The sequence below is a fragment of the Balaenoptera borealis genome (genome assembly GCF_965194805.1).
Source record: "Balaenoptera borealis genome assembly, chromosome: 8".
NCBI lineage: Eukaryota > Metazoa > Chordata > Mammalia > Artiodactyla > Balaenopteridae > Balaenoptera > Balaenoptera borealis.
The window spans coordinates 48,284,875-48,308,188 of record NC_138865.1 but is presented as its reverse complement, the minus strand read 5'-3'; the positions used below and the strand labels follow the sequence as shown (position 1 = coordinate 48,308,188).

The 23,314-nt window shown below is 35.6% G+C and overlaps 1 protein-coding gene across 3 annotated transcripts in view; it reads right to left on the bottom strand.

Annotated features, from left to right (window-relative positions):
• The window catches only part of LOC309632767 (uncharacterized protein), a 1,168,925-nt gene that overhangs the window by 911,731 nt on the left and 233,880 nt on the right, over positions 1 to 23,314 (bottom strand). For 2 of the 3 annotated variants that reach the window (XR_014247049.1, XM_082400626.1), the window contains one exon: positions 9,409 to 9,455. Coding sequence is in view for 2 of the 3 variants with exons in the window: in XM_082400626.1 (XP_082256752.1) it covers positions 9,409 to 9,455 (47 nt within the window). In the remaining variant the exon portion in view is untranslated. Of the gene's footprint in view, positions 1 to 9,107; positions 9,456 to 23,314 lie in introns of those variants that run through there. The other variant, XM_082400625.1, reaches the window with a different exon arrangement.

Here is a 23,314-nt window from a genome sequence, read left to right as displayed (position 1 = left end):
CTAGAAAATCAAAATAATAATAGAACCCAACACGTGTGATTAAATGATGACCCTCTTATGAGGATTAAGTGATGTAATTCATACAAAAGTGCTTAGCACAGTGGCTGGCATATCATAAGTACTCAAGAGTGGTCTCAGAACTGTTAAACTTATACCAGAAATTATTCCAAAACTTAGAAAGTAGGAGACATTTTGAAAGCATTAAAGTGATTAGATGGGGCTGACTAGTCTTTTTGAGGCCAGCTGTAAATTCACTCACATAAGAAACTTCTTTTGTAAAAGATCATCCAGTGCTTAAAACGGAGGATCATTTTTCATATTGCCCTCCATATATTCCTGTCACTTTGACTTGCCTCATTTATATAAATGAGCTTTAAAAAAATTACCCTGAATCTAATCACTCCTGGAGTCTGAAAAACCATCACAAAGGAAATGGTTACCTCTATAAATTGTTTATAAAATGTAGGATCCCAGCTGACAGACTTGCTGAGAAGTAAGACAATGATACAGTCACAGGTTTGAGTAAAATGCCTATGGTCAAGAATAAGTTGAACAATATGGGATTAATCTAAAAAATGCAACTAAGTTGCAATTTATTTTTTAATACTTCAAGCTTTTCCCTTGGACTTATCCATCACCCTGCTCACCTTCTCTCCCATCCTCCTCTCTCCCCTCATTTATACCTTACTCCTGGGGAATCCTTTTAAGAGGGAAACTTCACCAAGATTCTGTATTGCTTGTAATGCCTAATGCATACACAAGTAGAAAAGGACATATCTAAAACCTGAGTATAAAAGCAGTCATTCCAGAGCTTGTAATATTTGGAGCTAGACCGTAAATGGTGGAAATTTCAAAGAGGAAAAAACCCCCTCGTGGTCAGACTCAAGAAATAATTTAAACCACCAAAAACTTTGATGTGAAACCTTTGTGTTTTGCACATTACAAATGTAAAATATGGATCTTTCAAGCAGGAGAAGCACAGGAATTGGGTAATATAGTCAAAGGAACTCACATTTCCATATCTAACTTTTTTCCTGTCCTGGAAAGAGAGAATTAACTCTTCTGTTGTGCAAATCCACCTACTCAGAGGCGTATGATTAAGATGGTAAGGAGCTCAGGTCATCAAGCACAGAGAAGTGCCAAAAAAACAAACAAAAAAAAATCTAAAACCTAAGGTGAATTATCACTCTTTTCAGCTGTGATTAAGTTTAAAAATAAAACCATCAATGGCTTTTGTTCTACAGTTTAAACCAGAAGTCTACTTTCCCCCCCACTGTCTTCACTTTTGCCGTCAAATAAGATCTTGCAGATCTAAAAGTCTCTTTTGTGGCTTAGGTTTATTAAACCTTGATATGATTCCTCCAGGGTTGAAGATCCTCCTACTAAACTGCTTACCAAGGGTTTACAGATTGAAATGGTTCTCAGAGGAATTTTTTTCTGCCCAGTTAGTTCTGTTACTGCTGTCTCTGAAGTCAGAGATTATTGAGATAAAACTGATTAGAAAAACCAAGCCTCTCTAACTTCCAATACCAAATAGGTCAGAAAAGCAGGAATCAGAGAGCTTGGAGTGCCCCCACTTTTATATGATTAAAAGACTTCCTCTGGTAAGTGAAAGCTGTGTTTACTCAATACCAGTTTTCAGAAAGCAATGTCTCAAAGCATATTTTCTTTCCTTCCACACGCAACACTCAGAGCACAAATTCTTGATCAAATTCTGGGTTAAACTGGTCTGTGCCACATCATTTATTGACTCAACTGCAAAATGACTTCTTATGGACTTCACATGGCATATCATGGCAACTATACAATTTAGCAAGAGAGTTAACAAAAAATAAAGACACTGTCTAACACGATTAAGGAAATAAAGAAATAAAATCCCCACGCTCTTTTCTGAGCCTCAAGTTTTATAATGCCTGAAAACTTTGAATACCAATTCAGCCTTAGATTTCTTTCCTAGGTCAGTGATGTAGTCCAAATATTTCTTCCCATTTTTTCCTAGTCATAGAAAACATAAAATTTTATGTATGAAACTCCCAATTTCAAGTGGGCCATTGGTCTTAAAGTTCTACATTAACTGATTAAAGCTCAGAAGATATTTCCTGTGGAAACTGTAGCTGTGGAATTCTGAGACGAGTCCACATATGATTATACCCATAGTGTAAGAACCCTGTATCTAACCTCTGTAACAGATGGCTGAATCCCTAGCGTTTAAACACCTTTACTGACAGCACTCACGGCTCCTAAGGCAGTCCATTTCTTTTGCGGGACATCTCCCTTGGTACATTAACTAAAATCTACTCACATTCAGCTACAATCTTCCTCTACCTACCACCTGGCAGATCCTCCCATCGTGACTCAGGGAGCCATCCTGCTACTTTTGTCTCCACTTCTCCCCTGTAAACATGCCCAATTCCTTGAATTATTTCTCCTAATGTGGATTCCAGCCCCCATGCCCCCAGATATGCTCCATTTCATTTTTAACGTCATTAAATGAATGAATTTAATGTGATGTGCACAGCTGGAGAGAATGACTGTGTGTGGCCAGCACAGTAGGACACTGATTACCATGGCCTGCACAGTGCAGTTTTATTTTGTTTTACTGAATACTAAGTCATTGAAGGACACAAACAGCTGTTGATGGAACTTTTGGGGGTTAAAGCAGAGCCTCACTGTTTACGATGTGTGGCAGAATGCCTAGTGAGGCAAACTGTTTTTTTAAAACCAGAGAGGTGAGAACTGAAAATGCCAGCCACTTCTATATCTAGAAATAGAGCCAGCAAATGACCTCTAAATAAATCCTTATTTTCTGGAAGAATCATTTGGATGGCATTCGTTGCAAAATTGTAAGGCAAATTGTGCCCATCACTATGGAGAAAAGTATAAAAGAATCTTTGTCTCCGTAGCTTGGCCAAGTCTGTTTCTCCCAACATCCCCTGGAGTTCCAAGCTCTGGTGCAGAGCAGGGAAAGAGCAAGTTGCATAAAGAACTGGGGGAAGAGCACTTTCTGAGAGGGAAAGGACCCAGTGGTAGAAAAAAGCAACCAAGCTCCTGAAATAACAGAACCATGGAGCTACAGAGCAATATGCTTCCTCCTTGCAGTCAGAGGAGGAAAAGAGAACTAGAAGTTTCCATTAGTTGGGACCCAGTGCCCCCCACCCCAGGACACACATGGGCTCTAAAGAGGAGACTGTGGATAAACCCAACTGTCAGTTTAGAAGCCCCAGTCAAGTTACCATGGAAATCCCTTGGCTGAGAGCCAAGAGACCCAATACCAGCAGAATAGGTTCATCACCTCTTTAAGAACGACTAACATCATTAGCTGGATCAGAATATTTAGCCATTGCAACGTCACTGACATAACCGTCAGAAACAATTCTTCCTCAAAAGGACTTAAGCCTTTACTAGCATAGAGTTAAGAGCTCAGGGTGAAGGCAGGCAAATCTAGCTTTGTAACCTGGCTCTGCCATTTCCCAGCTCTGTGACCATAAACTTTTTTTAGCTGTCTTGTTCTTCCATCTGTATGGTGAAAAAGTAACATCATCTATCTCCTAAGGTTGCTATGAAAGTTTGGAGAAAATAATAGGTTCATAGATTTAACATATTGTACAGGATCTGATAAAAATATATGTTTTAGCTCTTGTATATCTTTTATACACTTTTATTGTACAATATAGTACATATAGAGAAAGTACACATAAATGCACAGCTAAATAAATTATTTTAAGCTCTTCCAGGACAGAATCATGTCTGATTCATCTATGGATTATCCCCAATCCCTGCATCTTATTCACAGGATCTAAGTGAATGAATAAGCCTAAATATACCTTGCTTGCACAAACTGGATACTTCTGAAATAGAACCTCTCAATTATCCTAAACTATGTAATGGTCATCTTGGCAGAAATAAGAAGTAGGCTATAATCCCAAATATCAATTGTGATTTGCATTAACAAGTTCCTCTAGAACTTGTATGATAAGCAATTGCATACCTACAGAAATAAACATGAGTATTAGGATATAACAAATGAAAGCTTGGATACCCCAGGTTGCAGTTTCAATATTGATCTGCATATTTCATTCAGTATTAGCACACGTGACTCAAATTGTGTAGCCATCTCTCTCATTAAAATTCATACACTCCCTCTGGAATTCATGGCAGCCATCTGGCCAAATATTTGCTTCTTACATTTGAAACTCAATTGCACTGAAGTCATTGAATCTCTCAATCAATTACAAAGGATCTGAGCTCTTAGGGTTTACATTGATTGGCCACCATTTTCCTAATGGAGTCATAGCCTCTGTAATTACCTATTTGACAGGAGAGGTGCCTGCTTTCTGAAGGCTATATATCCTAGCTCTTCATTTACCTAAAATGTTAGTTGGCAGCCCTCATAAGAGCCTCAGCTACAAAATGTGATTACAGCTAATGTAAGTGTAACAGAATGATGTTCTCATCTCATCTCCACTTATTGCCTATGGTGGCCACATATTATCCTTTCGCATGGATTGCACTTTTGAAGTAACTTCAATGTACATTTTTATGTTATAATTCATTAACAGCCAAAATGTATGCATTTGCAAACACCTTCCTAGGTATAGTCATACTCAAAAAATGCTGTTTAGTTCAAAAAGCTAACATCTCTTTTTCCAAATACAGAAAAACTTCTGACTCTCAGAACATGAAGCATATTTGACCACGGCTCTTTAATGGGCACAAGGAAAACAATTAAGAACCCCTTCCTAAATATATTGCAAGAAGTAGAAAGAAAACAGCTGTTAGATTCAGACACAATTCAGATTCCAATGTCAATTAAACCACAGATTACCTGCATGGCATAAGTTAAATTTTTTCATCCTTCTGAGCCTGTCTTTTCATTTCTAACATTGAGATATTAGTATCACTTTATTTTAATAATTATAATATTGTTATAATAGTTTATTATAATCGTTTTGAAGGGTTAAAATAACCAAAATAGAGCTCCTAGTACCTAGGAAATTAGACATTTGTATTAGTCAGGTTTTGCTTAAAAAAGGAAGCTATAACTATCTTGAAATCTCAGTGGTTTGCGAGAGCAAACATTTGCTTCTTGTTCAGGAATCTTCATATTGTCTGTGGCTCTGTTGAATGGGTTTGAGCTTAGCTGTCCAGTTCAAGTGCAATTGGCTCCCGTGTGTAGTTTGGATTCAGATTTGCTCCATAAATCTCTCTATCTGAGATTCAGGATGAAAGAACAATGCACATCTCGGTCATGCTCTTCTCACTGTGGATAGCAGAAGTATGAGAAAGCTGGAGGAAATTTGCTCAGACCTCACACACTATCACTTCTGCACACTTTCAATTGGCCACAGTGAGTCACATGGGCAACCCCCAAAGTCAGTGTGGCAGGCAAGTGTGTTCCGTCCACAGGGAATCCATCCCCAGGACAGGAAAAAAGGAACAACTGAATGAACGCTCACTACCACACAATTCAATTCATAGTAGTCATTGTAATTAGCTATTGTATTGATAGGACATTGTGATGCTTCTATCTCTGAAAACATCCTGAGGTCTGATGGAGGAAGTAATTGAGAGGATGTGACTGCTGGATGACCAATGAACTGGACACAGGCAATCTGAGGCTCCTCTCCTCCTCCCCTGTCCTTGGAATATACATTCTGCCCATCATTCTATAGCCAGAGCCATTACGATGATGCAGCTTCCAGGGACTGAACCCTGTTAAGGCCTCTATATAAACTTTTAAGATTCTGGTGGGCAGGTGCAGAGATCTACCTGTCTTGCGGCCACCCAAGACAAGCCTCATATGTAAGTTTCTTTGCTTATTAAAACCATTACCTACCAATCTGAAGTGGTCCGCCTCTTTCCTCCATCTCTCCTTGCCCTCTGGGTACCAGGGCCAGTTTCAGATTTTACCCAAGGAGTGCCCGAGAGTGTAAACCAACAAGATCTCATAGCAAATTATAGAAATATTTTCCCAATTACCTCCAAGAGATCAAGACTTCTTCTGAGAAAGCTTTTATTAGATGATGTGAGTGCCTTATCTTAAGCTACTATGGTTTTTCATTCAACAGGCAGTAAGTGAAAGAAGCAGTGTTATACTACTTAATACTTTCCCAAGTACTCTTTAAAAAATAAAATGGACACGTTTTATTTTGACATTGCACCTATAATAAACTGTACATGAATAAATATTAATGAAAACAGTACATAAAGTATTTGGCTCTACTTGCTATTTATAAACCACAACAACCCTGTTATTTGCCTGTTAAAGCAGGCAAAATAATACTTCCTAAAATACATTAAGGTCTTCTTCATGAATTTAGGAGTTAGAAGTCTTTGACCATTGGCCATCCTCTCCTCCCTGCTCAGGGGCTGCCCTCCACTATTATATAGTCTCTGGTCACGTATTCTAAAGAGAACTTAACTTTTATTCCGCCTTCTTCTATTCAGACTTTTACTTCTAGTTAAAATATGGTTATCATTAGTTTTAATACCCTTCTGAAAATTACCTTTCTGCCAACTCTTGTAGTCTCTTTAAGACTACTTTAGTGCCTTCTTTTTTCCAGTTTAAATTATTTGCTCTGTCCAGATATCTAAGTTCCTGAGGCTTTTCTTTCCCTCTGATCTTTTGAGGCACTCTGTACTGCCTTACTAGTGAGATGTCTATGACAGCTTGGTTTTCTACCCTCCTATCTAATTACACCAAGAGCAAAGAATTGGGGAGCCATATTAGAATTCTGCCTACCACAACAGTTTAAAAAATCATTTATAGAGATAATGTAGCATAATGTGGTTTTTAACCACTATAGATTTATAGTTTTGCAATTGGAAAGGACCTTAATGTTCATCCAGACCAACCTTCAAACCAATGCAGAAGCTTTTCTATAGATCAGAGGTCATCCAGTTTCTGCTTCAACATTTATACTGATGAGAAGGCTCACTTGTTTATGAACCAAGACATTTAAATTTTAAATCTCTGTACTTAATATAAAAAATGCTACTAAATCTATATTTCTGTAACTTTTCATTTAGTTCTTCTCTCTAGAAAAATTTTGAACAAAAAATAATCTTTTAACATAAAAGATTTTTAAACTTAAATATCAGCCACTGTTCTTCCTCAGAAGAGGGATAATTTAAGTGAGCTCTTCTCCAGACTAAATATTCTACTTTTCATATGATGTCATTTCCATATCTTTCACCATCTTGGTCACCCACCTGTGAATTTACTCCCAGTTATTAAAAAAAACTCTTAAAAACATGGTTCTTACACCTTGACCAAGTATATTATATCAGGAATATTAATTCAGAGTATAAATCAGAGTAGCTCAACATTAGGAAATGTGTAAATGCAATGCACAATGCAAAAAAGCTAAATAAAAGAAATCACATGATTATTTCAATAGATTCAAAAAATATATTTGATAACTTTTACCCTTTTAATAAATATATGAGAAATAGAATAATTTATCTTTAATTGTTAGAGAGGCTCTGTTCCTAAAACAAAACCAACTCTGTGATAAAATATCTACGTTATTTAAAAAATTATTTTTTATCAAAGAATATACATCCCACCATTCACTTTTAAAATGAATAATTTTAAATTAAGTATAAAATAAGTATGTTACTATTCTGCAGTGTTACTTGAAGAGTTCTGGGAAATTAAGTAAGGATGAAAACTAGTATTATCAAGTTAAGTATTAGAAATTTAAAAAATAATTATTTTTGAAATTATTGTAACATACCTAAAATTATTATAAAACTGCTAAGATTTTTGAGATAGTAAGAAATATATAAATGTATGAATGTAAAATAATTACACCAAAAAATTATACTTGGTGTGCTGGTACAGCCAGAAATTAAACAAAAATTTTTTAGAAGGTGTTTCATTCAGAATAGCAAAAGTAAAAAAAAAAAAAAAAGAAAGAAAGAAAAGAAAAGAAATAATTAAAGAGGTATAAATAACCCAGTTTAAGAAAAAGACAAAATAAAGGAAGTTTAAGACAAAGACAGAGAGAGAGAAGTAGAGAGAAACATGTAGATAAGTGTGCTTATTCCAGAAAAGGAGAACTAAATGTTGCAATCATGTCTAATCTAGTTAATTTGTAGAGTTAATGGAACTCAGTTAAAATCTGATAAAGACTTTTGTCTGTGTGTGTGTGAAACTTAGCCAAATGATTCTGAAATTTACTTTGAAAAATAAACAAGGAAAATAGCATGTAATATACTAAAATAACATCACCAGTGTGTAGGGGGAAAGGAAGGACTACCATAGCAGGTAATAGAATGTGTTATACAGAAACAATAAATAAAACTCCATGTCACTACTATTGAAATGGATATATTCTACAGTGGATTAGAGGAGAGAAAGATTAGAATTAGCCCAAAAATATATAAGAACATTCTATATTACAATTACACTTTTGAAAATAAGTAGAAAATAATTATTTTAAATATGAACTGAACTTTTGGGTTAGCAATATGAAAAAGAACAAAGTCATCCGTATTTTTCTCTGAAAAGTAAAGTATCTCATACAGAGTAAAAATGTAAATATAAAAAAGTCAAATCATGGTAAAATTAGCACAATACAATGTGCTTTATCAGATCTCAGAAGAGATGATCATTTTCTCTGCATTACAACAGAAGAAATTGCAAAAGGAATAACTAGAAAGCAACCCACCCCCCACTCAAAAAAAGAAATTATATGCAAGAAGATGTCCTGGAAACATTAACTATGGAATTAAAACACTGGAAATAAAATATATGTGTGAGAACTGGGTATTGTTAAGTAAATTATTTTATTTTAATATTTTGGAAGAGTGTGCAAGTATTTATAAATGATGATCATTAAAGCTAGGTAAATTTATTGGGAATGTTTATGATATAATGTTAAATGAAAATATGATAAAATTGTACAACTTTTGATAATCATGTACACTTAATTTAGTACAAGAAGCAATACCTTAAATCATCTGATTAATAACATGTATGGGTTTGTCTATAGGAAACAGACAAATGGTTAAATCTTACTGAGTCCTAATGTCACATTAATAAAATGGGGTTACTTCCTATCATTGTGAAGATTCCATGAGATAGCATAATTAAAGAGATTTGGCTCATAGTCATTGTTCTAATTAAGGAAACTATAGTATTTACCTTTCAAAAAGTTCCTGAAAATTGTGAAACTACTATTTTATACTACCTCAAAAAGTTGGAAGTGATACAACATTCAACTATCATCTAAGGAAATGAATGCTAGGTGATCATAAATCCTTCACTCTGTACCTTGCCTTCTAGTCAGAGTGCTTCAAATTTCCTAGCAATCAACCCAAAAAAATTAAAGCAGTTATAAAAATTCAGAAATTTAGCAGTTATAAAAGTCCCTAAGTTTGGGCAAAGGGTCAAAAACTTACCCCTTCTATGTGAGGGTCTGATTTTTGGTTCACTTCCTTGTTGTTTCCTTGGAAATGAACAAAGATCATACGTGTTAACTATGTTATTGGGCAACATTGATTATGACCAAAAAAAATGCGAGATAAATTGAATCTAACCTGAGAGAACAGTAAATCCCTGATATGATGCCAAACTTTGGGCTTCTCTGAATGTGGTGACCCTGGTCTGTCCTCTGTGGGGAATCTAGAAGCCATGCCTATGGAGATGTCACAAGAGATCCTGGCTCCTCTCAGGCATAAGGATTTTAAGCCAAGGCAGCAATTCAATGTGGATTTCACTTCCTTGTAAGGGAGTTGACCATGGGTAGCTGTGTAGACTGCTGTATAGACTGCTGCAAGGACTCCAGCTGTGGTTTTATCCTACATCCTCTGATTAGACTAATGTCAAGGGTAGCTTATGAAAGTCTGGTGAGTCTGAATGTCTAGTTAAGAGCCTTGATCATGATGGCAGAGTAGGAAGATCCTGAGCTCTCCTCCCACGGACACACCAAAACTACAACTACATATAAAACAACTATCTCTATAAAACCCTGAAGACTAGCAGAAAATATTTTCTAGAACCAAGGATATAAAGAAAAGGCCACACTGAGATGGGTAAGAGGGGCAGAGTCACAGTCTAATCAGAACAGCCCCCCCCAACTTGCAGTGACCCACAAGCAGGAGCGATATCACAACCACCGAGGTCCCTCCTGAGGAGCAAGAGGTCCAAGGCCCACATGTGGCTCCCCAGCCCAGGGGACCTGTACTGAGAATATGAGCCCCCATAATGTCTGTCTCTGAAAAACAGAGGGACTTATGTTCAAGAGGGCCAGAGGGCTGTGGGAAACCAGATTCCACTCTTGAAAGTCTCATGTGTAAACTCACTCACTCCAAGTCCCAGTACAAGGCAGCAGTTTGACACCTAGGCCTTACATGAAGGAGATTCACTGACTAATTTCCCCTAGAGGGGAAGGGATCTGGTGGAACTTTCTACAGGGACAGTAGCACTGGTGGGTACCATTTTTTAAAACTTTCCTTCCACCTAGCTGGCCCAATGCTGGCAGGTGCCATTTCTGTCACTCTCCATCACCCTAGCTAACACTGTGCACCCCACCCAAGCATTTCCCTGTGGACCAGCCTCCAGCCAAGCTGCCTGCCCCAGGCAACACCTCCAAAGTGGCTCTCACTCTGGGGGACCAGACTGGCACACCAGCATGCCCAGAGCAGTCTTGGCCAAGTCTCACAGCCAGTCATGCTGGGAATCACCCCTGTACATCAGCACACCTGTAGTAGTCATGGCCAGGCCTTGTAGATATCTGGGCCAGAAGCCAGGCCAACCAGCATGCACATAGCAATCACAGCCAAACCACAACAGGAGGACACATGCAGCCCACACAAGGTATATCCCTGGAGATCCTGGCTCTGGAGACCAAGGAGGAGTGTATCACTGGGCCCAGAGGACAACTTCTACACAAACTCATTCTTTCAAAACTGGGAGATGTGGCTGATAAACCTAATACATAGAGTTAGGTAAAATGAAGAGACAAATACCTTCCAAATTAAAGAACAAGACAAAACCTAAGAAAAAGAACTAAACAAAATGGAGATCAGCAATTTACCAGATAAAGAGTTCAAAGTTATAGTTATAAAGATACTAACCAAACTTGGAGGAAGAAAGGATGAACTCAGTGAGAACTCCAATAAAGAGATAGAAAATATAAAAAGAACCAAGCAGAACTGGAAAATACAATAACTGAAATAATAAAATACACTAGAGGTAATCAACAGCAAAGTAGAGGATGCAGAAAAATGGATCAGCAATCTTGAAGGCAGGGTAGTGGAAATCACAGAATTGGAATAGTAAAAAAAGAAAAATAATTTTTAGAAATGAGGATAGTTTAAGGGACCTCTGGAACAACACTGTTTCCTAACATTCACATTATAGGGATCCTAGAAGGAGAAGAGAGAAAGAAAGGGACAGAAAAGGTATTTGAAGAAATAATGACTGAAAACTTTCATAACTTGGTGAAGGAAACAGATATACAAGTCCAGGAATCACAGAGAGTCCCCAAAAGATGAAGATACTAAGACACATGATAATAAAAAGGTCAAAAGTTAAAGAGAGAATCTTAAAAATAATAAGAGAAAAACATCTAATTATATACAAGAAAATATCCATAAGACTTCCAGCCAATTTTTAGCAGAAACTTTATAGGCCAGAAGGAACTGACACAATATATTCGAAGTACTGAAAGGAAAAAACGTACAACCAAGAATACTCTACCCATCAAGGTTATCATTCAGAATTGAAAGAGAGATAAAGAGTTTTCCCAGACAGGCAAAAGCTAAAGGAGTTCATTACCACTAAACCATCCTTAAAAGAAATGTTAAAGGGATTTCTTTAAATGGAAAGGAAAGGCAATGACTAGAAACAAGAAAATGATAAAGAAAGAATCTCACTGGTAAAGGCAAACAAATAGTAAAGGTAGTGGATCAACCACCTATAAAGCTAGTATGAAGTTTAAAAGACAAAAGTAGTAATGTTATCTATGCCAAAAATAACTAGTTAAGCAATACACAAAATATGTAAAATATGGCATTAGAAACATAAACATGGTAGCCCAGAGGAGTAAAATATAGTGCTTTTAGAATGCACCCAAACTTGAGCAACCACCAACTTAAAATAGACTGCTATATACATGTGTCATAATATATGAACCACATGTCAACCACAAACCAAAAACCTATAACAGATACACAAAAATAAGTAAATAAATAAAGAGAAAGGAACACAAATACAACACTAAAGAAAGTCATCAAATCATGAGAGAAGAGAACGAAAGGAAAAAAGAACAGAGAACTGTAAAAATAAACAGAAAACAATTAACAAAATGGCAATAAGTGCATACCTATCAATAATAACTTTAAATGTAAATGGAGTAAATGCTCCAATCAAAAGACATAGAGTGGCGGAATGGATACAAAAACAAGATGAATCTATATGCTGCCTACAAGAGGTTCACTTCAGGTCTAAAGACACACACGGACTGAAAAGGAAGGGATGGGAAAATATATTCCATGCAAATGAAAAGGAAAAGAAATTGGGGATAGCAATACTTATATCAGACAAAATAGACCTTAAAGGCTGTTACAAGAGACAAAGAAAAGCATTACTTAACAATAAAGGAATAAATCTATCAAGAGCATATAACACTTGTAATTATCTATGCACCCAACATAGGAGCATATAAATACATAAAGAAAATATTAACAAACATAAAGGGAGATATCGACAGAAATACAATAACAGTAGGGGACTTTAATACCCCACTTACATCAATGGATAGATCATCTAGAAAGAAAATCAGTAAGGAACTATTGACCTTAAACAACATATTAGATAAGATAAACAAATATACATAAAACATTCTACCCCTAAACAGCAGAATACACATTCCTTTCAAGTACACATGGAACATTCTCCAGTACAGATCACATACTAGGCCACAAAATAAGTCTCAATAAGTTTAAGAAGATTGAAATCATACCAAGCATCATTTCTGACCAGAGTGGCATAAAACTAGAAATCAATTACATGAAGAAAAAAAACACAAACAAGTGGAGGTTAACAACAGGTGACTGAACAACCAATGGGTCAACAAAGAAATCAAAGAGGAAATAAAAAAAATACCTTGAGACAAATGAAAATGGAAACACAAAGCTCCAACATCTATGGGATGCAGCAAAAGCAGTTTTAAGAAAGAAGTTTGTAACAATACAGTCCTACCTTAGTAAACAACAAAAATCTTAAAAAATGTAACCTTACGTCTGAAGGAACCAGAGAAAGAATAAACAAAGCCCAAAGTTAACAGAATGAAAGAATTAATAAAGATCAGAGTATAAATAAATAAAATAGAAACTAAAAGAACAATAGAAAAGGTAAATGAAACTAAGAGCTGGTTCTTTGAAACAATAAACAAAATTGATATCCAGACTCACTGAGAAAAAAAGAGACAGCTTAAATAAATAAAATCAGAAATGAAAGATAAGTTACAACCAATACCACAGAATACAAAGGATCATAAGAAATTACTATGAACAGTTAGATGCCAACATATTTGAGAAACTAGAAGAAATGAATAAATATCTAGAAACATACAATATTCCAAGACAGAATCAGGAAGAAATAGAAAATCTGAACATACTGATGCTTAGCAATAAAATTGAATTAATAATCAAAAAACTCCAAACAAACAAAAGTACAGGATCAGATGGCTTCACAGGTGAATTCTACCAAACACTTAAAGAAGAGTTAATACCTATCCTTCTCAAACTATTCCAAAAATTGAAGAGGAAGAAATGCTTCCAAACTCAATCTATAAGGTCAGCATCACCAGATAAAGACTACAAAAAAAAAAAAAGAAAAGAAAATTACAAGCCAATATCCCTGATAAACACTGACACAAAAATCCTCAACAAAATATTTGTAAACTGAATTCAACAATACATTAAAAGGATATTACACAATGATCAAGTTGGATTTATTCCAGGGATGCAAGGATGGTTCAATATCCACAATTCAATCAACATGATACATGACATTAACAAAACAGAGGACAAAAATTATATGATTATCTCGAGATGCAGAAAAAGCATACAACCAATTCAATATCCATTTATGATAAAAAAAAACTTTCTACAAAATGGGTATAGAGGGAACATACCTCAACATAATAAAGGGCATATATGAAAAATCTACGGGTAACACCATACTCAATGGTGAAAAGCTGAAAGTTTTTCATCTAAGATGAGGAACAAGACAAGGATGCCCAATATTGTCACTTTTATTCAACTTAGTGTTGGAAGTCCTAGTCACAACAATCAGACAAGAAAAAGAGATAAAAGGCATCTAGATTGGAAAAAGAGAAGTAAAACTGTCACTATTTGCAGATGACATGATACTATATGTAGAACACCCTGAAGATTCCACCAAAAACCAAAAGCTTAAACAATAACTAATAAATGTATTCAGTAAAGCTGCAGGATATAAAATCAATATACAGAAATCTACTGCATTTCTATACACTAATAACAAACTATCAGAAAAAGAAGTTGAGAAAACAGTCCCATTTGCAATTTCATCAAAAAGAATAAAATACCTAGGAATAAATTTAACCAAAGAGGTGAAAGATCTGTACTCAGAAAAATATAAGAAAATGCTGAAAGAAATCAAAGAGAGCACAAATAAATGGAAAGATATACCTTGCTCATGAATTAGAAGATTTAATATTGTTAAAATATCCATACTACCGAAAGCAAAAGCATACAGATTCAATGCAATTCCTATCAAAATACCAATGGCATTTTTCATAGAACTGGAACAAATGATCTTAAAATTTGTATAGAACCACAAAAGACCCCAAAAGGCCAAAGCAATCTTAAAAAAGATGAACAAAGTTAGAGGTATCTTGCTCCTTGATTTCAGACTACATGACAAATTTATAGTGATCACAACAGTATGATTTTGGCACAAAACAGACACACAGATTAACTGAACAGAATAGAGAGTCCAGAAATAATCCCATGCTTATATGGTCAATTAATTTACAGTGAAGGAGCCAAGAACATACAGTGGGGAAATGACAGTCTCTTCAACAAACGGTATTGGGAAAACTGGACACCTACATGCCAAAGAATGAAACGGAACTTCTTTCTTACATCATATACAAAAATAAACTCAAAATGGATTAAAGAATTAAATGTAAGATCTGAAACCATAGAACTCCTGGAAGAAAATTTAGGCACTACACTCTTTGACATCAGTCTTAGCAATACTCTTTGGTTCTGTCTCCTCAGGCAAAGGCAACAAAAGCAAAAATAAGCAAATGAGACAACATCAATTTTGCACAGTGAAGGAAACAAGCAACAAAACAAAAAGGCAACCTACTGAATGGGAGAAGATATTTGCAAATCATATATCCATTAAGGTGTTACTATCAAAAACATACAAAGAATTCACACAACTCAACATCAAAAAACAAACAACCCAATTAAAAAATGGGCAGAGGACTCAAATGGACATTTTTCCAAGGGAGACATACATATGGCAAACAGACACATGAAAAGGTGCTCAACATCACTAATAACCAGGGAAATGCAAATTAAAACCACCATGAGATATTACCTCACACTGTCAGAATGGCTATTATCAAAAAGACAGGAAATAGCAAGTATTGGTGAGGATGTGGAAACAAGGGAGCACTTGTGAACTGTTGGTGTGGCCACCATGAAAACCAGTATGAAGACTCCTCAAAAAATTAAAACTGAACTACCAAACAACCCAGCAATGTCACTGCTGGGTATTTATCCAAAGAAAACAAAAACACTAATTTGAAAAGATATCTGCAACCCTATGCTCATCACAGCATTATTTATAATAGTCAAGATATGGATGCAACCTAAGTGTCCATTGATAAATGAATGAATAAAGAAGATGTGGTATATATATGCAATGGAATATTACTCAGCCATAAAAAAGAATGAAATCTTGCCATTTACGACAACATGGATGGACCTGGAGGTATTATGCTAAGTGAAATAAATCAGACAAAGACAAACACCATAAGGTTTCACGTATATGTGGGATCTAAAAATTAAAACAAACAAATGAATATAACAAAACAGAAACTGACTCACAGATATAGAGAACAAACCAGTGGTCGCCAGAGGAGTAAAAGGTGGGGAGTTGGGCAAAGGGTATTAAGAGGTACAAACTCTAATTGTAAAATAAATAACTCACAGGTATATAATATACAGCATAGGAAGTATAGTCAACAATACTGCAATAACTTTGTATGATGACAGATGGTTTCTAAACTTATCATGTTGATTATAATATTCATAATGTATATGAATGTTGAAGGACTATGTTGTACACCTGAAACTAATACAATATTGTATGTCAACTATACTTCAATTAAAAAATAAAATAAAAATGAATGTCTAGTTAAATCTAAGACAATTCCTGGCGGGTGTTGCAGTAAAAAAAGAAGAATCACATCTATCCTTGGAATTGAGATAGAATGTTTTCTACAAGTTTTTTTTTTAAGTGTCAGGTGTTATTTTATAGATAACTTGTGTTTTGAATCATATAAGAAACAGATGGCAAAAATAATTCATAGAGCTGGGGCATTAGGGGCAAGATTAAGAAACTTCTTGGGGGAAAATTCATGTGGAAAATTTCCAGGTACAGGTTATTGACAACTCTGATAGGCTTCTGAGACACTCAGTATATTCCACTTCTAAAACCCTTGAGGACATCACGTAAGACTACATAGCTGGGGCCCATTACATGGCTATAGTACTCTGGGAAAGCATTGTGACAGCACAAATAGCTGTTCATGCTGGCTTTTTTGCAACAGCCTTAGATAGACTGTTTGGGCTTTATCCATTTTTGTATAAAAGGCCAGCATATGTGAGTCAAGTTTCTCTCAAGAGTAAGCAGGACTAAGACTCAGCGGGCAGTTGAACTAAAAAACCCACTAGCTACTATTTATCAAATCCTTCCTAGTGTGGTATCCTTTGGCACATAAATAATTAATACATCATTATCATGACAATAATTTCTACTCTTGTATAGTTCTGTCAGCATCTCAGCTACCCCTGGAGGAGAGAGAATTTGACCTGGGACTTTAAAGAAGGATAAGGTTTCAATAGTTTAATTTGCAAAGGAACAGGAACATCCAGGACAAGTTTGAGCAAACAGAAATAACCTAAAGCAGCAGTCCCCAACCTTTTAGGCACCAGGGACTGGTTTCTTGGAAGACAATTTTTCCACCGACGGGGAGGGGGAAGGGGGTGATTCGGGTGGTAATGAGAACGATGGGGAGTGATGCGGAGCAGCTCACCTCCTGCTGTGTGGCCCGGTTCCTAACAGGCCACAGATCGGTACCGGTCCAGGGTCAGGGGTTGGGGACGCCTGGCCCAAAGGGACTACTGTGTAGTGTGGGGAGGAAAATGGGAGATGAGGCTAAAATGAAAGTTGAAAAAAAGGATTTCAAAAGTTTTTCAGCAAAGTGAAAACAAAAAAACAGAATTTATTACCTACTCTTAAAGCAATGGGAATGAATGGGGGAAAAGAGGGAGGAAAATTAATGCAGCCTGTTTTTCAGTAGCTGTAGAGGATATTTCACTGGGTTTATATTAAGCATGTTGTATACTTCAAATATTTTGTTAAGATTATCAATCAGGTTTTCCTAATCCTTTTCTTGATTCCAACTGAGACCTATGAGATTTAGAATCAAATTGCCTGAGTTTGAAACCTGTCTTCACCACTTACAGGCTGTATAACCTCAAGCAAGTTATTTAAGCTCCCTGGGCCTTGGTGAGCACATCTAGATGCCAGAGGCAGTAAGAATACCTACCTTATCAGGTTATAAAGACACAGTGAGTTAACACTTATAAAGGCCAGCAGAGTGTCTGGCATCTAGGAAGTATTTGATAAATAGTAGCTAGTGTTAAATGACAGATAGATGCCAATTAAATGCAGTTTTAATCCTTTTGGCCCAGCTTTACAGCTTATTACCATCTCTGCATCTTTGGAGCATATTAACTATCTCTTCCATATTTGTGTCTCATTGGGTCTTATGTGACATGCCTCTTAAAGATCTCCTCCCATGTTAGTACCAATTCACTAACAAAAACAAATTGGGCACAGTTTTTCCACCAGCCATAAGTTCCATTTGTCTATACCATATTACTCCACATTATCCACAAAAATATCACAACATTCTTTGTCAAATGCTTTGCAAATTAAAATGATTATGAATATTCAGCAGACTGTTGTATTATTTATACATCAGAAAATAAATTTCTGTGGTGTGACTTGTTCTAATGAACCCTCAGTGATGTCTGGAGATCAGTGTTTTCTCTTTTTAAGTCTTCCCAAATCTCTTAATACTCTGAGAATTTTAATAGAAAACAGTTAAAATCCATCACTCTGTATTTCTACTATCCATATTCCTCAGAGCAGAGCTACATTTATATTCTATACAATACTCTTACTCAGAAATCTGTGGTGATTTTTTCTATACTAAATATAGAGGCAACTGTAGAAACCCTGAAGGGATTAGATTTAACTCATCATTAAAATAGGTGTGCTAAGAGGGTTAATTCCAGTAGGCCTGGAACTGGTCTGATCTGTTTTTCTGAAACACATGCATGGCACTGACATCTGGTCAAGGCATGAAGTGCAGTTTTTAATAGTGTGGTTTTGGAACAAGTTTTGGGGGCCATCTGTACCAGCCTATCAGCATTGTTTATTAATTAGAGCAAGATTGATGGTTTGCATGCAGTTTCGGTGAGACCCAGAGGACCCTGCCATTGGGTCTGGTCAAATAGCAATAATGTACCTACGTACCCAACAGGAGTATAAGCCACACTTGAGATGCCATCTTGGGCTTTCTGGTTCTGAGGCTTTCCACGCACACATAATTTGTTCCCGATCTGAGAAGGAAGGCACATCTGATATGGCCCTGCAGAGGAAGGAAAATAGGAGCCGACTTCCGGCTTCATCAAACCCTTTGCTATGAAGCAGTCCCTGCCTCCAATGAATATCCTTACTGCTATTCTAACACAATATGCTGTTGCTATTGTGTGTTCTTTTCTGAAAATAAACTGTAGGTTCAGAAGTATTATCATTTGGGGTCTTATGAGTCCACCATCTGAACAATAGGCAAAATAAAGTACACCATCATTTTGTAGTTACACAATTTTATATGCTTATATTTATATTCCTGAAGTAATCTCATTTCTATTACTTTTATACATGAGCTCATCAGTTATGAAATATACCTATTGGAATCAAGCATAATACAAGAAAAAAATATAAGATAAAATAATATTGATGCAGCCCTGATCTGGACTGCAGCCCACTGCAATGGTGAATTTGAAAGCAAGTGATCTCACTTATATGAAAATTGTTAAGTTGAGAATAATCAGGATCAGTGGTCTAAGGGGAAATCCTCACAGGCAGAATGGTCCATGGTAATAGAAGAGGGTGACAAAAGATAAACACACAATTCTCCAACATAAGAGGGCGGTATACACAGAATTAGGCTCAAGTTCTGGAGCTACCATCCATACTTTTTATATGGCCTCAGGCCAAATAGTTCTGAGAATTTGATATAATCTGAGGAGAAGTGTTTATATTTTGCTCAACTTCAGTTAGCAATTTCAATTCCAGTATTAGGAATTATGAATCTTATTTTCTTTTCTTCCATGGCACATATTACTAGTTGTAATTATCTTCATTACTTGTTTACTTATTTACTATTGGTTTTTTCCACTAAAATGGAAGCTCTTTGACAGTAGAGAACTTCTGTATCATGCTTCCTAATGTATCCCTAGTGCCTAAAGCTTAACACATCATAGATGATAAAAAAAAGTTTAAAATTTTTCATTTACTAGGTGTTAACTATACTCTAGGCTTTGTTATAAGTGTTTTACATATATTAATTCATTAAATACATGCCACATCATATAATGTAGCTACAATCCCAAATATTACAGATGAGGAAAGCAAGGCACAGAGGGGTTAAGTAAATTGCTCAAGGCCACACAGCTAATAAATGGCAGAGCCATTTGAGCTCAGATAGCCTGACTCCAGAAGCCAGGCTCTTGGAAACTCCTCAAAAGTGAACAGCTAAATATTCAGATCATCTTAGAAAATCACTTATTAATCATTGCTAAATAGTTCAGTGTTTAAATGAAGATTTTATTTTTTACCTTTCATCTAAGCTTTTTTCTTAAAGTGTTAGGAATACAAATATAAAGGCCTAAATTGTATCAAGGCAAGCAACTCCTTTCTAAAGGAAATCAGATCAAGAATCCCTTGTATCTTCAGAAGCATCGTAGTAGTTCCAATGTCACCTCTGAGAAGAATTTATTTGTGTCACACAAACAGAAGCAGGTGGCCCGATGCAGGTGTTGTCATGTTTGTGGAGCTTTAATGAGGATGTGAGAGTTTGTTGGGAAAGAGAATAGCAAAAATGAGGTGTTTCTTTCCCTCCATCTCCAGCTTATCTGAGGGAAAAAAGGGACACATCACAGCACTACATAGGATGGAAGCAAACAACAAACTGTTTCTTCTAAGTTAAAAATTTCCATAATTGTGAGAGCCCCTACTAGTAGAGGCAAGCAGAGAATGTCAATGGGAAATATAAGAGGTAAAGTACTAATTCTAGAGAGAGGCCCAGAATGCCCCAGGAAGACTTGGATTTGTTTCTACTGTATTGGAAAGGCTTATTTTGCTCAGAGAGAATGGCATGTCTCTGTAATTTATTTTTCCAGTTCAATTTAATTTTAAATTTGAAATATAACTATTAAAAAAAACCCACTACCAATCATCCTTAACTACCCTACAGTATAGGTCATACCAGACCTATAATTGATTTTCTGCTTCTCAAATTCTTACACCAAAAGGCAAATTTATATGGAGTTGAGGAAAGGACTAAGCATATTCATATCACAAATAAGATTCTCTAGGAACAAAGTAAAGTGGGTTCCACTCACTTTTTGGTGACTTTATAGTTTTTTTTAATTTTTGTAATAAGAATGAAACTATTTATCATCAATGTCTTGGGAAAGAAAAGGAGAGGAAACTCTAAATAACTATGACTCTGTGAGTTTCTCCTTGTACTGCTCCAAAATAAAAATGAAAAATAAAATATTTAACATGAAAATTAAAGACATATTTAGGGCCCCAAATTAGATATATAGTACAGTGAACAAGAAATGGAATAGAAACTCGTAATGATGAGCAGAGATGGAGCCAAGAGCCTGCTGAGCTCCAGGTCTGCAAGCAGACAAAAGTAACTATACATTTAATTCCTACACTGCTGCACAGTAACAGGGAAAAACAGAACACTTTTCTTTATATGAAATAGAGATAGAATCACTAACTGAACTGAGGGCTAGAGCAAGCTTCCCTCCTGAAGAAGAAGGCTGACTAAAAGTTCCAAGTGCTTTTAGAACTAAATGTGGTTGAAAACCACTGTGTTAAAACACACACACACACATACATGAACAGATACAAAGAATAACAAAGCCAAGTTGCTTTCTGGTCCAGGGGCTGCATCTTCCTTAAGATTAAAATTGAAACACAATAGGAGCCTGAGCCATTAATATGAGACTGAGGGACTGGAAAACTAGGTGGATGCAAGTATCTGCCTGTGAGATAAGGGAAGAAAAAAATTTTAAAAATACTCAGAACATGTAGAAAGATACCCACAAACTTAACAATAAATGAGATAAATTTAGCCCCAATAAAATGGAAATCATGGAAAACTCTCAGAAAAACCTTGACATAAAATAGGCTTAATGTCTTCAAATAAAGAATATGATCTATAAAAATTACAAAAATTGTAAGCTAAAAACAGGCAGATGTTAATGAAGAACAGAGAGAGATGAAAATTAGACCATTAGAAGTCCTACTATAAATACGGATATTTTTAAAACTTAATAAGGAAAATAAAATCTAGATACTATACATGAAGCAGTATAATATCACTTCAAGGTAGACTGAAAAGTTTAGTATGTATATTTTGAACCCAAAAGCAAATACTTAAATTAAGAATTATAACAAATGAGCCAAAAAGATAGGTAAAATGAAACTATAAATAATATTCAATTAATCCAAAGAAGGCAGTGAAAGAGAAAAAGGGAACTAAAAAATAGGTGAGACAAAGAGAAAACAAATAGCCAGTTGGTAGACCTACAAATTGACATTAAATGTAAATGGTCTATTGATGGACATTTAGGTTGCCTAAATGTCCAATGACAGAGGAATGGATAAAGAAGATGTGGTACATACATACAATGGAATATTACTCTGCCATAAAAAAAGAACAAAATAATGCCATTTGCAGCAACATGGATGGACCTAGAGATTGTCATAACAATTGAAGTAAGACAGAGAAAAACAAATATCATATGATATCGCTTATATGTGAAATCTAAAAAAAATGGTACAAATGAACTTACATACAAAACAGAAATACAGTCACAGATGCAGAGAACAAACTTATGGTTACCAGGGGGGAAAAGAGGGGATGGATAAACTGGGAGATTGGGATTGACATATACACACTGCTATATATTAATATAAAATACATAACAAATAAGGACCTACTGTATAGCACAGGGAACTCTGCTCAGTACTCTGTAATGACCTATATGGGAAAAGAATCTAAAAGAGTGTATATATGTATATTTATAACTGATTCATTTTGCTGTACACCTGAAACTAAACAACATTGTAAATCAACTATACTCCAATAACAATTTTTTTAAAAATGTAAATGGTCTAAACACCTCAAGTAAGACAGAGACTGTCAGATTGAATAGAAAAACAAGACCAATATTGGTGCCAACAGTAACAATGCAAACAAGAAGAATTTCAGAATAATTATACTCTGTGAAAGAAGCCATTCAAACTAGACTATATAATGTATAATAACATTTATAGAAAATTCTGAAAAATACAAGCTAACCTATAGTGACAGTAGATCAGTAGTTGTCAGGGTACAAGGCAGGGAAATCCAGGAGGGGATGATTCCAGAGGGGCACAAGGAAATTCTGGGAAATGATATATGTTCACTTTCTTGACTGAGGTAAGGATTTCAGAGATCTTTGCAAATGGTATATTTTAAATATATGCAGTTTACTTTTTATGCACTTTGCCTCATTAAAACTGCTAATAAATGAATGAACGAATGAATGAATGAACTGGCAGAGCAATATTTCTGTTAGGTGAAACAAAATTGAAAGCAAAATGCACTAGTAGCAATCTAGAGGAATATGACATAAAAATGAAGACAGAAATTCACAA